Here is a 15,877-nt window from a genome sequence, read left to right as displayed (position 1 = left end):
TTGAGTGTGAGGTTATTTTCCTGACACCACACTCCGAGGGCCCTCACCTACTCCCTGTAGGCCGTCTCGCCGTTGTTGGTAATCAAGCCTACCACTGTTGTGTCGTCCGCAAACTTGATGATTGAGTTGGAGGCGTGCATGGCCACGCAGTCGTGGGTGAACAGGGAGTACAGGAGAGGGCTCAGAACGCACCCTTGTGGGGCCCCAGTGTTGAGGATCAGCGGGGAGGAGATGTTGTTACCTACCCTCACCACCTAACGTGCGCTACCCTTGGTTACAATACTGTACTTTAAATCTATGAAATTCCCCTACTACTTGACTAGTTTAGCCCAAGCTTGCTTTGCAACATTAAATCCCATTCAGTCTGTCTGCAAACAGTCTCTCAAAATGCTTGATAGGAATAGCCTGCTATTAGACACACATGACTGAGATTAATGTGCCTTGTCCCTGCAGAATAAAATTAACTCAACCTGCAATCCACTTTGCTGACCTGACATTGTTCCACATAATGGAAACAGATTATAATGTTAGAATACATTAACTTTCTGTTCAATTTCACTGGTGTTACCTAAACAATCAAACCAAGAATAAATAACCAGAAACGATCACACAACTTTTACGATTCAACTATTCAGACCTGAATCTCTTACAGCCAAATATAGCCCAGTGAGCGCGACTAACTCTCCTCTTCTTACCAGTGGACAAAAATATAACCTCTCCTCCAACCACGTTCTGCCTTACCGCTATCGTACGATTAAAACCAAACTTTACAACTGTCCCTTCTCTTTCGGCGTCACCCTTATGAAATGCCCAATACTTAAAAGTAACATGTAAGTCGCCAAATTTATAACCTACATCAGTCAATCCATAAGAATAAAAAACACAACACAACACAAAAACACAGTCTATCTATCCCTAAACTGTCTCTGTCTGCTGTCCCTTGGTGGGGCCCTACAATCCTCTGCCATGTGGCCTGTTTTATCGCAGTTGTAGCACTTTCTGTTCTCGGGTTCTATCCATTTTCTACTCTCCATGCTCCCCCGTTCCTTTTTAAAATCTTTCCTGCTCTTTTCTCCCTCAGCACTCTTCCTCGCCTCAGCGAACCATACATTGCTGTGTCTAGCCCCTCAGCCTGTTGTTCATCTGCCTTGTCTCCACATGCCTTGTGTATCTGTCTTATCATTAGTTCCAACCTTTCTACGTGTAAACGTCCATCAAATTCATACTCCTTCCTTCATTTTAAACAGAAATAGCCATTTCTTTTATCATTTAACTGCATATACCGCTCATCTCCGGTTAATTCCGGAACCTCCTATGAGGATTTACTACCCATGTTTAGTCAAACCTTGTAGTTTCTATGCTTATTCTCACAATCTATGTGTATTTATTTCTATGATCTATGTATGTGCTTTTTAATTTTATCCAATTACTATAGTTGCTCTCCTGTCTGACTGTGTGTGGTCTAGTTAATCTCTTTCTCAATTGCTATTGACCTTTTCTAATGTGTATATCTCCTTTCTTGAAACTTTATCTATAGAGGTGTCTTTTGATCAGACATTAGGTCTCACCCGTCTACAACCTATAAGCTATTTTCCAAGGGGCATAAATCCCTAGTCAGCAGCCTATTTTTCTGTTCCGTGTTATTTTGACGTTAATATCTCGTATCTCACTCTGCTATATTAGGCTTCCCTTTGCCTTTCTGTACATTTACTTACTTAGGTACTTAGATAGTCTTGGTGGTAGCCACTGATACCTCGTGTCATTGCGGATCTAGTTTACGTTGGTACGTGTCATTTCGGATCTAGTTTACGTTGGTACTGCAGATACCTCGTGTTATTTCGGATCTAGTTTACGTTGGTATTGTGTCATTTCGGACCTTCTGTTGCCGAGGTGGCTCTACACCCAATTCCTATTTTCCAATTGCCTAGAATACTACCTATATCAGGGTTCTCTACACAAAATTCTAAAAATAGGTCACCAGGTAAGAATGCCCTATGGGAATTATTTTAATCAACACCTAAACTACACAAAAACAATCAAAAATATATTTCTGAAAGTAGCCCGAGCGTCAATTCCCCATAATTCGTGAATAAAGATATACTGACCTGATCTCATAGACTGGGAAAAGCAATGTGGGTTAGATTCCGTCACCGTCTCTGCCGACCTTAGAGATATATATATATATATATATACCGGCCTGCTATAGAACCCCAATGTCAGGGGGTTCTTTAACTTACGGGTCAATGACCCGCCCGTGCACGGCCTTCGGAGGCCAGGGACTGGTATTGGAATCCGGCTCGAAAGACCAAATTGTTACGAGAATTATGTTCTCAATGTTCATAAAGCCAATTCAATAAAACTACTCAGTCTGCAACCCAGAATTTGTAAGATACTGGTTGAATGAAACAGACGGAGGCCCAGCTATGAGAGTCAAAATGTTTATTCACGGGTTGCGCAAGTTCGTTGTACAAAACCATTCATTTTATACTAGCTCCTTACGCACATACTTTGCACACAAACAGTAGGGATCCTATGCACACACTGTATCAATACCCAGCCGACAAAGATTAGGGACCGTGAGAAGCACTCCCTGTCCTTTCACAAATCTCTCAGTGGCCCCTAGCCAAGGTCGGCACCGAATCTTGCTCAAACAGTCTGTGTTTAAGATACTATAGAGATATATTGTTTTACCCTAATTCTGACTAAAACTACACACATCATTTATTATAATTTTACTGACTAAGACTACACACATCATTAATAATAATTTGATGATTCTAATCAATTACATACAATTATATAGTTTCAGGGTGGAATATTCTAATCATTAATTTAAACATATAATGACTAAATAATACACCCAATTGTATACAAGGATAATCCAAACCAATACATGTATGTACATTCGATATTCATCAATAACTGTTATAGGCCTATATCCAATCATAATGCTTCCTGTTTGTAATAAAAATCCTATCTTCATTAAAAAAAAGTCTATAAACAAAAAATATTTTCATCCAACATTGTCTCCTCGTAGTTAAAAGAAACGGAGCCATCTCCTAGGCCTGGAGGCCTACGATGCCACTGCAGTGTCTACCTCTTCCTCATTAGAATCTCTGTCCCTTCCTGTCCTTTTCCTCTGTGCGTGTGTGTACAAGGGAGAGTCCTTTAAAGTTACGAGCTAGCAGGTTGCCATTAAGAGTCCAGGCCAGGGCAGCATCTTTATTTATCATTGGGGGAGAGAGACTGAGGAGAGATGTTAAATAGATGAGAACACACACACACACACACACACACACACACAATACCTGTGAAATGTTAAGGGCTGTCTGAGCAGAGGAGTGGAGTGGGTCAAGTACATACTGGAACACACAGAAACAGCTTTTTGTCAGACTGAGTCAGAGCTCAAATGCCTGGAAAGTGGAAATGGCCCCGCGGTTCCTCTACAGAACAGATAAGAGAGAAGTAAAGCAAATGGATCAGGCAGAAACATTTTACTCTCTCAGTAACTACTTTACCGAAGGGGCTGCAGGGGAAGATACTGAGATCTGAAGTAGATGGCGACTACGTTCGCTCTGTCAGCATAACGAGTCTCTTGCTGTTGAAATTAAGTCTCTCTTGTCTTATCATTATGGAACGCTCCGAGAGAGCAGTGTAAAATTGAAAAAAGGGACAAGGAAGCCTTAATTGTCATTGCTGTATGGCTCTGATGTCTGATTCAATATCCCGCTAGTGTGTGAAACATTTTTCATTTAAAACAGCGTGAGCCTTTGGCCTCCCTACTGTTTAAATCTTGTTTCGGTGAAAACCGTAGTTTGAATAAGAACCTGTGTGTGTCTTACTGAGTATTCAGTAGTTTTCCTATCCATCTCTCCAAGGATCTGTTCAGCTGGAGGTCACACAAATGTGCCCGTAGCCACATGCACAGTGCACACACAGTATTGTACGGTTTAGCTAACTTGATTTGATTTGATCTTTCTGTCATTGAATGGAGAGATGACTTATGGAGGTCATTAGTAATCTCTGCAACAAACGTTGCAAAGGTGTGGCCGGGCAGGCGTTGCGGTTGTGTCTGTGCTCTGTTTGCTTACCCAGGCATTAAGTCAGAAGAAGGAATTAAGCAGCCAATGATTGAGTGTTGAGCTCAAACGCCTGGCTCAGACCTCTGCATTAATGAGCAGTTAGTCACCCCCCACCCACACCCGTCAATGCCACCCCGGCCCCTCTCATTGACACCCTTTGTTTCCTGCTCACTAATAGAGGATGAATTAGTCCGTTGGCATGACTTCCTTGTGCCACCGCCGTGCCAATGCCTGTCCTCACAGCTCAGCTCTCTTCCTAGCCCACTCACTCTGCATGCTGCCTGTGAGGCTGAGTAGAGGAGAGGAAGATGGAAAGAGACTTTCAGCTAGATGAAAGACATTAGAAGATGAGTCTGCTAAAAAGGGAACCCGTTATCATTCCAGTGAAGGACAGAACTAGCCACCCTCCAATAAACACTACCTTCTTTCTTTTCTTTTTTTTAACCCGTGTATTTAATAGAAGAATGTTGTATGAGAGAGAATTATTGAATAGAAAAACAAAATATAAGTAGTGCACTATATAGGGAATAGGGTGCAATTTAGGATGCAGACTGTGTGTATGTTTAGGTCAGGCTGGCTGGGCCAGGGAGTCTGTGAGGCCCAGGGCTCAGCCTGGAGAGGGGATGCTTGGTGAGGCTGCAGATACAGAGCCTCTCCTCAGTCCAGATCACAACGGCTGGAGGCAGGCCCCTTTCTCTAATATAACATTATTACTGACTTCTATAGTTGGGGAAGAAAATGGGTGTCATTGAGTGACTGAAACACGCAATCACATTAACACATGCTAAGCACACACACACACACACACACACACACACACACACACACACACACACACACAGACACACCTGTCAAATACACACCTTATCAGTCTCACACACACACACACACACTACAGCATCGGCACACACACTGGGGCATTGTTAAATATAGCCAGTGAGGTGCTTAGCAGCTGTAACAAATGACTGTCAGAGGGCTCAGTGGTGTTCCGGAGATCACAAAGATGTTGTGTGATTACTGTCTGCTGTCATGGAGCTGCGCCACTCTCTCTCTCTCTGTCTCTTTACCACTCTGCCTCCTTCATTTTCAAGGTGTTGACTGTACTTCCATTCTCAGCACACTAACACAATAAATGTAATTCTACATTTCAAAGGAAGAAACAAAAAGATCCTGTGGGGGATTCGAACCTGCACAGCAAGTTGCAGCAATTGTCAAGAACTCAGTGCTCTACACTGTGAGCTGTTTGTGCAGTCATGTTACAACTTGTGATAGTTATTTTGATTATCAGAAGTTGCCGGTGGACTTATGGTAAGGACACTTTTGTGAAAAAGTGTTGGATCAAGTCCAACAACATCAATGATTTTAATTGGCCTATATGGAATCTGTTACCAGATGTAATTATGTGCTCAGCTGGTCATCCTCAGGCCAACCTGGCACAATTAGCCACTATGCTATAAGAAAAGCTAGTAGCTAGCCATTTTAGACTCAGTTGTAAACCTTGGGTCGAAGCAAATGTTTAAGTATGGCCCCATTGTGGCCGGAAGCTACTGACCTCACTGTTACCGTCTGAATGACTGACATCCCTTAACCCCTACTATGGCACTTCAGAATTTTGGGGGGGATTTATTTCACCTTTATTTAACCAGGTAGGCAAGTTGAGAACAAGTTCTCATTTACAATTGCGACCTGGCCAAGATAAAGCAAAGCAGTTCGACACATACAACGACACAGAGTTACACATGGAGTAAAACAAACATACAGTCAATAATACAGTATAAACAAGTCTATATACAATGTGAGCAAATGAGGTGAGATAAGGGAGGTAAAGGCAAAAAAAGGCCATGGTGGCAAAGTAAATACAATATAGCAAGTAAAACACTGGAATGGTAGATTTGCAGTGAAAGAATGTGCAAAGTAGAAATAAAAATAATGGGGTGCAAAGGAGCAAAATAAATAAAATAAATACAGTAGGGAAAGAGGTAGTTGTTTGGGCTAAATTATAGGTGGGCTATGTACAGGTGCAGTAATCTGTGAGCTGCTCTGACAGTTGATGCTTAAAGCTAGTGAGGGAGATGTGTTTCCAGTTTCAGAGATTTTTGTAGTTCGTTCCAGTCATTGGCAGGAGAGAACTGGAAGGAGAGGCGGCCAAAGAAAAAAATGTTTTTGGGGGTGACTAGAGAGATATATCTGCTGGAGCGCGTGCTACAGGTGGGTGCTGCTATGGTGACCAGCGAGCTGAGGTAAGGGGGGACTTTACCTAGCAGGGTCTTGTAGATGACATTGAGCCAGTGGGTTTGGCGACGAGTATGAAGCGAGGGCCAGCCAACGAGAGCATACAGGTCGCAATGGTGGGTAGTATATGGTGCTTTGGTGACAAAACGGATTGCACTGTGATAGCCTGCATCCAATTTGTTGAGTAGGGTATTGGAGGCTGTTTTGTAAATGACATTGCCGAAGTCGAGGATTGGTAGGATGGTCAGTTTTACAAGGGTATGTTTGGCAGCATGAGTGAAGGATGCTTTGTTGGGAAATAGGAAGCCAATTCTAGATTTAACTTTGGATTGGAGATGTTTGATGTGGGTCTGGAAGGATAGTTTACAGTCTAACCAGACACCTAGGTATTTGTAGTTGTCCACGTAGTGATGTTCGACAGGCGGGCAGGTGCAGGCAGCGATCGGTTGAAGAGCATGCATTTAGTTTTACTTGTATTTAAGAGCAATTGGAGGCCATGGAAGGAGAGTTGTATGGCATTGGAGCTCGTCTGGAGGGTTGTTAACAGTGTCCAAAGAAGGTCCAGAAGTATACAGAATGGTGTCGTCTGCGTAGAGGTGGATCAGAGACTCACCAGCGGCAAGAGCGACATCATTGATGTATACAGAGAAGAGAGTCGGTCCAAGAATTAAACCCTGTAGCACCCCCATAGAGACTGCCAGAGGTCCGGACAGCAGACCCTCCAATTTGACACACTGAAGTCTGTCAGAGAAGTAGTTGGTGAACCAGGCGAAGCAATCATTTGAGAAACCAAGGCTGTCGAGTCCGCCGATGAGGATGTGGTGATTGACAGAGTCGAAAGCCTTGGCCAGATCAATGAATACGGCTGCACAGTAATGTTTCTTATCGATGGCAGTTAAGATATCGTTTAGGACCTTGAGCGTGGCTCTGAAACCAGATTGCATAGCAGAGAAGGTTTGGTATGGAATGTGAATTTGAAGAGTGTGTTGCTTGCAGGGGAATCCAGGCAAGAACTCTCTGTGCATCCAAAATGGCACCTTATTCCCTTTAGACTGCACTATAAAGGGAATAAAATGCAATTGGGGACGTGGCTCGTGTCCCCGTGAGATATGAGATGAGAACACTGTGCTGTTTTTCATGTTAGAGGAAGCGCTGAGATTTGGAACGTGATAATGTTGTTGAAGTCAGTCAGGTTCTGTTCTACTCAGAAGATTATCACACATCTGCTCTTCTGATGGGAAACCTGTCATTTTGCTTTTTACCTGCGTTAACATGTTTCTCTCTCGCTTCCCCTCTTTGCCCCCTCCCCCCCACTCTCTCTGTCTTTGTCTGTCACCCCAGGGGACACTACACAGAGGATGAGATCCGCTCAATATCCAACCCCTGCAGAATTGGATGCCTATGCTAAGAAGGTTGCCAACAACCCCCTGACCATTAAGATCTTCCCCAACAGCGTCAAGGTCCCCCAGAGGAACCACGTGCGCCGCACAGTCAACGGGCTGGATACCTCTTGCCAGCGCTACAGCCCCTACCCCCCCTCTCAGGCCAGCGCCAAGGCCGGCCTCCTTGCCATCATCAAGATGCCCGTCATCAAGGGCATCCTCAAAGACTTTGATGGCAGCCGGGTACGCCTGCAACCCTCCGAGGTGATCATGAACCCCCCTGGCCCCGGAGGGCCATACGCAGCAGCAGCCGCCTCGGCCAGCACTTTAAACCTACACCACCCCCCTTCCCAAGGCCAGGGCATGCCCCGGCAGAGCCTGAACCCTCACCCTGGGAGCCAGACTCACCCTCAGACTCTACAACAGACTCACTCCCAGCAGCAGGGTCAGTGCCAGGTCCTCAGACACCCACCCTCCATGCCCCAGCAGCACCCAGAGCAGAGTCTGCCCAGGGCCCAGACTCTGTCCCACCCCCCAGCCCTGGGCCACCCCCAGCCTCCCTCTGGCCCCACTCTCCTGCTCCAACAGCAGCAGCAACAGAACCTTCAGCAGCAGGGGCAGCCTCCTCCCGGCCATCAGGGGGGCCGAAAGCTGCCAGACGCCGACGCGCCGCCTAACGTGACCGTCTCTACCTCAACAATTCCTCTGTCCATGGCCGCCGGCCTGAACCAGGGCCGCCAGCCAGACCTGAGCAGCATCGTGCACCAGATCAACCAGTTCTGCCAAGCCCGGGCCCAGGGGGCTGGGGCCACCTCAATGTGCGAGGGCCAGATCGCGAACCCCAGCCCCATCAGCCGCAACCTCCTCATCAACGCCAGCTCCAGGTTGTCCATGCACAGCCACCCACACCCCAACGTCTGTCCCCCCGGGCTGCCCCCACACCCCAACTGCATCATGTGTCCTGCGAACAAGGCTGCTGCCCCCTCTCACCCCCAAAACAACATGGCTGCTTCTAACATGATGCCTGTTTACCACAATGATATCAAACAGCAGCAGCAACAACAGCATCAACAACAGCATCAACAACATAATCACCAACAGCAGATGCGCTGGAACCAGCAGCAGTTGGCTCATCTACAGCACATGCAGCAAGATGGCGGGGGCCACCCCTGCAAGCACCCCTCTCACATGGGCTACCCCCCAGAGCTGTGTGTGGGCCAGCCATACAGCCTGAAGCCTCCTATAGAGAAGCCCACCCCCTCTCCCCCCAACAACAACAATGGCATGCCTGGGGGTCCACTGGCCCACTACACCAGTGGTGGCCACTATTTCCAACAACACGCTGTGTGGAACAGCAGTATCCTGCCAACGCCCAACAGCGACAGCTCCGGGTCTCAGGACCTGTCCATGCCATTCCATGGTGGGCCCCCAGGGGGCTCCACCACCCTAGACTGCAGTGGGCCCCCTGGGGGAGGCCATTACAGGCCCGGGGCGAGCTCCTCCTCCTCCGGCCAGACTAGTCTGGTGCAAACGGCAGATTACTTGGGCGGGGACTTCCAGACGCCCTGCTTCCGAGATCACAATCTGGGGCTGATGGGAAAGATGCACAGGCCTCCCATGAACAGGGTGGGGCCCGAAGTTGGCCCCGGGGACGGCAGAACCGCTCACATCCAGCACCCAGGGTACAGATAAAATAAGCTACGGCCGGTCTTGTCTACACAGCAGTTATCGAAAACCTTCTTTTAGTCTTAAAGGAAAAATATGAAATATAATTAAATTAATAAATTAAGTAAAAATTTCCGCTAACATTAAAAAGAGGACAAATTAATATATAATAAAGAGCAGTGTTGGTTTTTCTTTTTCTTGGAGTCTATCTTGCAAGTGATCAGTTGATTTTGTAAATGAGTGCTTTCACTAGGCACCCTCTAGAGAGCGTTTCTTATGTGATTGTCATCATTCCCTACCTTTTTTCCATCCTACCTGTCTATCAGTGTGCCTGGATCTAAGGATAGAGAGTTATTTTTACTTCAGATCTGTCATTCCTTCAATTTCTGCAGAGGATGGATGAAAACTCATTGACGCTTCATGGAGGAAAGTAAAAACATTCATTTGTTTGTTTTTACTGAGTCGTGTGGGGATTTCTCCTCTGCGATTTGTTTTTTTGGACAAGTGGCTAATGTTCCCTTTTTGCATTTACTTCTGAAACTTGTAGTGACATCAAGATTAAAAACTTCTTGAAATCACCTTGCAGACGAGATAATGAATGGTTCAGTGTGAAACTGAAACTATCAGTCACTGGACACTACAAAGGACAGACGGAGACACATGTACAAAGAGGCTTTTTCTTTCTTTAGAAATGTATTTATTTGTGAAATAGCACTGTTTTCTGAATCAGGTCACTGGTCAATGTTGATTCCTCGCTATCATCAAAGTATCTAATCTAATCAGGTTGATGTTTGTACAGAGCATAGATATATACTGTATAGACAGTGTAGACATCTAGATCCAGCAGGGAGCAACATACGTGGGGACTGACTGGGGGAGCTGACCAACGCGCTCTTGCTCAAAATGCTGCAATGAATTCAGGTGTCTGTTACAAACCATTTGTCACCAATGCCAATTGAGATTGGCAACATGATTGTGGATTAATATATTTTTATTTTAATGGAGTGAAAAAAATAATTAATTCTGTCTGACGCCTTAAATGGCCAAAATCACATAATTGACAAGGAAACCTTATTTTAAAAGATGTAATTTTATGTTTCCTATCATTTTTCGTGAACCCGAAAACAACTACTTGAATTGTTGAAATGCGATGTTCTGTTTGGCAGTTGTTTAGTGAAGGCAGTGGGCTAGTTAGGTTTAGTCCTGCTATCTACTGGAGTGAAATAAATATAATTGTTACTAATATAATGTTGTTTTAGAAACTAACTATGAACCAAATTAGAGTTTTGATCCTGAGTGTATTTTGTTTTTAATCACTAAAGCTAACTTTTTAATCACTAAAGCTATCACTAAAGCTAACTACTGATTCTGGTATGAAGTCTGCTGAAAATACCAAATTGATCACTTGCAAGATCACTTGGAGTTTAAGGAAATTGACTAACTTAAGTGAAACAGCAAATGCGTTGTTTATTTTATTTTACACTGGCTTACCTACTATACTACTGTAACTTTTTAAAGTGTAATGATTGTGTGAGAATGATGCCTGCTGATGCAGGTTGAGCATAGCCGTGTGTGCATGTGCGTTTTGTATGTATGCAGATGTGAGTGTGTGTCTGTACGTGAGAGTGGTGGGCACACTGACCTCCACTTTCTGTTCGCCTCCTTCCCTAACAGCCCTTAAAGCCTTAAGTATTTGGTCCTTGGACTTTCCTTTGAAAACATGCATGGTTATAACAAAAACCCAAAATGATGATTATGAGAATGACGATTGCAAGGATACATACAGAGGACCCGCAATTTCTGTTTGTTAATTTGCCTTTTATTTTTATGGGAGTTTTTGTTGAACAGGAAAGGCAATTTCTTAGAGATTCTTCTTAATTATGAAAACAAGAATTAGTTATATTTTGTAATTATATTTTAATCCTACAGTGCCTTGCAAAAGTGTTCATTCTCCTTGGATTTCTTCAAATTTGATTGTGTTACAAAGTGGGATTAAAATGGATTCAATTGTTCATTTTTTTCAACAATCTATGCAAAATACCCTGTCAAAGTCTAAGATTAATAGAAATTAAATGACTTAAATATAGTCGTTGCATAAGTATTCATCTCCCTGAGTCAATACATGTTAGAAACACCTTCGTAGCGATTACAGCTGAGTCTTCTTGGGTAGGTCTCTGAGGTTTACACCTATATTGTGCAATATTATAAACTGGTGGTTAGAGCCCTGAATGATGATTATCTGAAAGCTGCGGTATATCAAACTGTATACCACGGGTATGACCCAAAACATTTTTTACAGCTCTAATTACACTGGTAACCAGTTTATAATGGCAATAAGGCACCTTGGGGTTTTGTGGTATATTGCCAATATACCACGGCTAAGGGCTGTATCCAGGCACTCTGCGTTGTGTCGTGGTTGAGAACAGCCCTTAGCCGTGGTATATTGGCTATATACCAAACCCCCTCGGGCGTTATTGCTTAATTAGCCCATTATTCTTTTCATAATTCGTCAATCTCTGTCAAGATGTTGGGGATCATGGCTAGATAGCAATTTTTAGACAGTCTTTTTCATAGATTTTCAGTCATATTTAAGTCAAAACTGTAACTTGCCCACTCAGGAACATTCTCTGTCGTCTTGGTAAACAGCTCGTGTACATTTGGCCTATTGTTATAAGTTATTGTCCTGCTTAAAGGTGAATTCCTCTCCCAGTATCTGGTGTAAAGCAGACTGAAGTAGCTTTTCCTCCAGGATTTTGCCTGTGCTTGGCTCCATCCCATTTTTTTTATCCTGAAAAACTCCCCAGTATGCGCTGATGTCAAGCATACCCATACCATGATGCAGCCACCACCTTGCTTGGAAATAAGGAGGCAGTTACTCAGCGCTGTGCTGTTGGATTTGCCCCAAACATAAGACTTTGCATTTAGGCCAAAGAGTATATTCTTTGCTGTGTTGTTTTTTTTCTTCAGCTTTTTTGCTTTGCCTTGGTGCGCACACAAGATGAATGTTTCACAATATTTCTATTCAGTATATATGTATTATTTTCACTCTGTCTTTTAAGTCATTGTGGCATCACTACAAAGTTATTGATCCATCGTCAGTTTTCTCCCATCACAGCCATCAAACTGTTTTTAAAATCACTAATGGCCTCATGGTAACATCCCTGAGCAGTTTCATTCCTCTCCTGCAGCTCAGTTCACTGTATCTTTGATGTGTCTGGGTGGTTTAATCCATAATTATTAACTTTACCATGCTTAGCGAGATATACAATGTCTGATTTTGTTATTGTTACCCATCTACCAATTACTGTCCTTGTTTGTGAGGCTATCGAAAAGCCCCCTGCTCTTTTTAGTTGAATCTGTGCTTGAAATTCAATACTCGACTGAGGGACCTTAAAAAATATATTCAGAACCCTTGACTTTTTCCACATTTTGTTACGTTACAGCCTTATTCTAAAATTGATTAAAACAAATGTTTTCCACCTCATCAATGTACACACACTACCCCATAATGCCAAAGAAAAAACAGGGTTTTTAGACATTTTCGCTCATCCAAAAAAATGGATATCACATTTACGTAAGTATTCAGACCCTTTACTCAGTACTTTGTTGAAGCACCTTTGTCAGTGATTACAGCATTGAGTCTTCTTGGATATGACACTACAAGCTTGGCACACCTGTATTTGGGGAGTTTCTCCCATTCTTCTCTGCAGATCTTCTCTGTCAGGTTGGATGGGGAGCATTGCTGCACAGCTATTTTCAGATCTCTTCAGAGATGTTCAAATCCAGGCTCTGACTGGGCCACTGAAAACATCCCCACAGCATGATGCTGCCACCACCATGCCTCACCATAGGAATGTTACCAAGTTTCTTCCAGACGTGATGCTTGGCATTCAGGCCAAAGGGTTCAATCTTGGTTTCATCAGACCAGAGAATCTTGTTTCTAATGGTCTGAGAGTCCTTTAGGTGCCTTTTTGGCAAACTCCAAGTGGGCTGTCATGCCTTTTACTGAGGAACGACTTCAGTCTGGCCACTCTACCATAAAGGCCTGATTGGTGGAGTGCTGCAGAGATGTTTGTCCTTCTGGAAGGTTCTCCCATCTCCACAGAGGAACTCTAGCTCTGTCAGAGTGACCATCGGGTTCTTGGTCACCTCCCTGACCAAAGCCCTTCTCCCCCGATTGCTCAGTTTGGCCGGGCGGACAGCTCTAGGAAGAGTCTTGGTGGTTCCAAAATTCTTCCAATTGAGAATGGTGGAGGCAGGCCACTGTGTTCTTGGGGACCTTCAATGCTGCAGACATTTTTTGGTACTCTTCCTCAGATCTGTGCCTCGACACAATCCTGTCTTGGAGATCTACGGACAATTCCTTCAACCAGATGACTTGATTTTTGCGCTGTCAACTCTGGGACCTTTTATATAGGCAGATGTGGGCCTTTCCAATCATTTGAATTTACCACAGGTGGACTAATCAAGTTGTAGAAACATCTCAAGGATGATCAATTGAAACCGGATGCACCTGAGCTCATAGCAAAAGGTCTGAATACTTATGTAAATAAGATATTTCTGTTTTTAATTGTAATAAATGTTGAAACCTTTTTCCGCGTCGTCATTATGGTGTATTGTGTCTCAATTTCTGGGGAATTGTTTTTATTTAATCCACTTTAGAATAAGGCTGTAACGTAACAAAATATGGAAAAAGTCGAGGGGTCTGAATACTTTCCAAAGGCACTGGGGGAAAGTGGAGGGGTTAGTCATTTAAAGATCATGTCAACCCCTAGTATTTCACACAGAGTCAATGTAATGATGTGATTTTTTTTTTTTTATCCGATTTTTTTTTTCTTTATCCTGAACTAATTTAGGCTTGCCTGAGCAAAGGGGCTTCATTTTTCTTCCACTTTGGCACCACAGAGAATTTTGAGTAGATTGTTGGAAGAAAAAAGAGAACAAATCCATTTTAATCCCACTTTGTAACACAAAATGTGAAGAAATCCAAGGGGTCTGAATACTTCTGCAAGGCACTGTATGTGTAGTTACTGGGCTGTAAACAAACCATTTCCCCCCCCAGTTTCAAAGCTTCAGTTGTGACTTGTTTATTATACTTGATTTACTTGTTGTTTAAAAAATTGTTGTCTTTGTTTCCTTTACTGTTGCTGTGAAATCGAGGAAGGCTTAGTAAGTCTTTCTTTTACATGTCACTCTGTGGCTGTACGAAAGATAAAAAGGCGAGAGAGTGAGTTGTGCTACACTTTTTGTAATATTGTAATAATAAAATAAAGTTCTAATTTATGCTTAGAAATGTGTTTTATGGATGTCCTGTTCTTTTGATGCCCAAATGCCGTTTCTCCTATTTGATGAGTCGTACAGAAATTGCAAATATGAGTATTTGAAATACATATGCTCACAACCTTTTACTCAATGAGAACAGATGGAGGAAATTGGACATTCTTCCACCTTATGTTTGTCTCCAAAACATATACCTGTCTGCTCATTGCCCTACAAATCTGCATGGGTTACCCCCTGAGTGCTTGAATTATTTCTTTAGATCAGACAGTATTGCAAGTTTTTTTTTCTCCATTTGAGTCCCTGAGATTTAATTTCAACAGTACTGTGTGTGAAATAAAGCTTTACCTACATCATCATCACACAGTCATTGATTTTTAGGTAGCACCTCATCTCCACATCAATCAGGAACAGAAACCTAATTTAACAGTTTCTGCAATTGGACCTAGTTAGGAAGTCTAATCAATCCATGATTAATCGTGCTTCTACACCTGCATTGCTTGCAGTTTGGGGTTTTAGGCTGGGTTTCTGTATAGCACTTTGAGATATCAGCTGATGTAAGAAGGGTGATATAAATCAGTTTGATTTGATTCAGGAGGCTATACAGTACATAGGCCTACACTCCTTGTGCCTCACATTGCCGTTTTAACCGCGACCACTGGTATACAAAGCGATGATTGCACCAATTTCATTCAGTGCTTTGACCGCTTTCCTACTGTATCAAAGCGATCCGGTGTAAAATAGCGACAGGAAGTCACGTAGCCAGAGCAAGCTGTGAAATCGAGAAATCTGCAGGTCACACTGGCTTTGATTTGTCTGGCAGGAGTTCTTTAAAGAGAGCACAGTGGGGGGTACTGACCGACCGCTTTCTGGGTTCAGTTCAGACACTATCGCTCTTGAGAGATTTGAGCAAGGCAGGGGTTGAATCATCAATAGCAACAGGGATATTATTCTGTGACCTATCACTGAACTTTGAAAATGCTTATTTATGTAGCGTTTTCATTGAGACAGTTCACCGAACTGGCCAGAATGAGTCATTGATTTATCGATAATCATTTAAGTATGCTGTTAGAATGTGGACAAGATCAAGACAAAGGACGCATGTTAGAACCAGGTATAAACCGGGCTCATATAATCAAGAAAGATGACTTTGTCTACATTATAGTGGTGGACTTGATTTGAAGGCCCCAGGCATAGGCCAGTCTGAGGCTTTTATAGTAAAGACATGTAATTTAACTG

At 43.4% G+C, this 15,877-nt stretch overlaps 1 protein-coding gene across 1 annotated transcript in view; it reads left to right on the top strand.

Annotated features, from left to right (window-relative positions):
• The window catches only part of LOC135550710 (protein FAM222B-like), a 76,130-nt gene extending 61,133 nt beyond the window's left edge, over nucleotides 1-14,997 (top strand). The window contains exons 4-5 of the mRNA XM_064981762.1: nucleotides 7,656-11,214; nucleotides 14,374-14,997. Of these exons, the coding sequence (XP_064837834.1) occupies nucleotides 7,656-9,388 (1,733 nt within the window). The 3' untranslated portion in view covers nucleotides 9,389-11,214; nucleotides 14,374-14,997. The remainder of the gene's footprint in view (nucleotides 1-7,655; nucleotides 11,215-14,373) is intronic.
• The last annotated feature ends 880 nt before the right edge of the window (nucleotides 14,998-15,877 follow it).

Source organism: Oncorhynchus masou, chromosome 12 (genome assembly GCF_036934945.1).
Source record: "Oncorhynchus masou masou isolate Uvic2021 chromosome 12, UVic_Omas_1.1, whole genome shotgun sequence".
Taxonomy (NCBI): Eukaryota; Metazoa; Chordata; class Actinopteri; order Salmoniformes; family Salmonidae; genus Oncorhynchus; species Oncorhynchus masou.
Note: the sequence above shows the minus strand (reverse complement) of the source record. Positions and strands in the feature narration are given on the sequence as shown.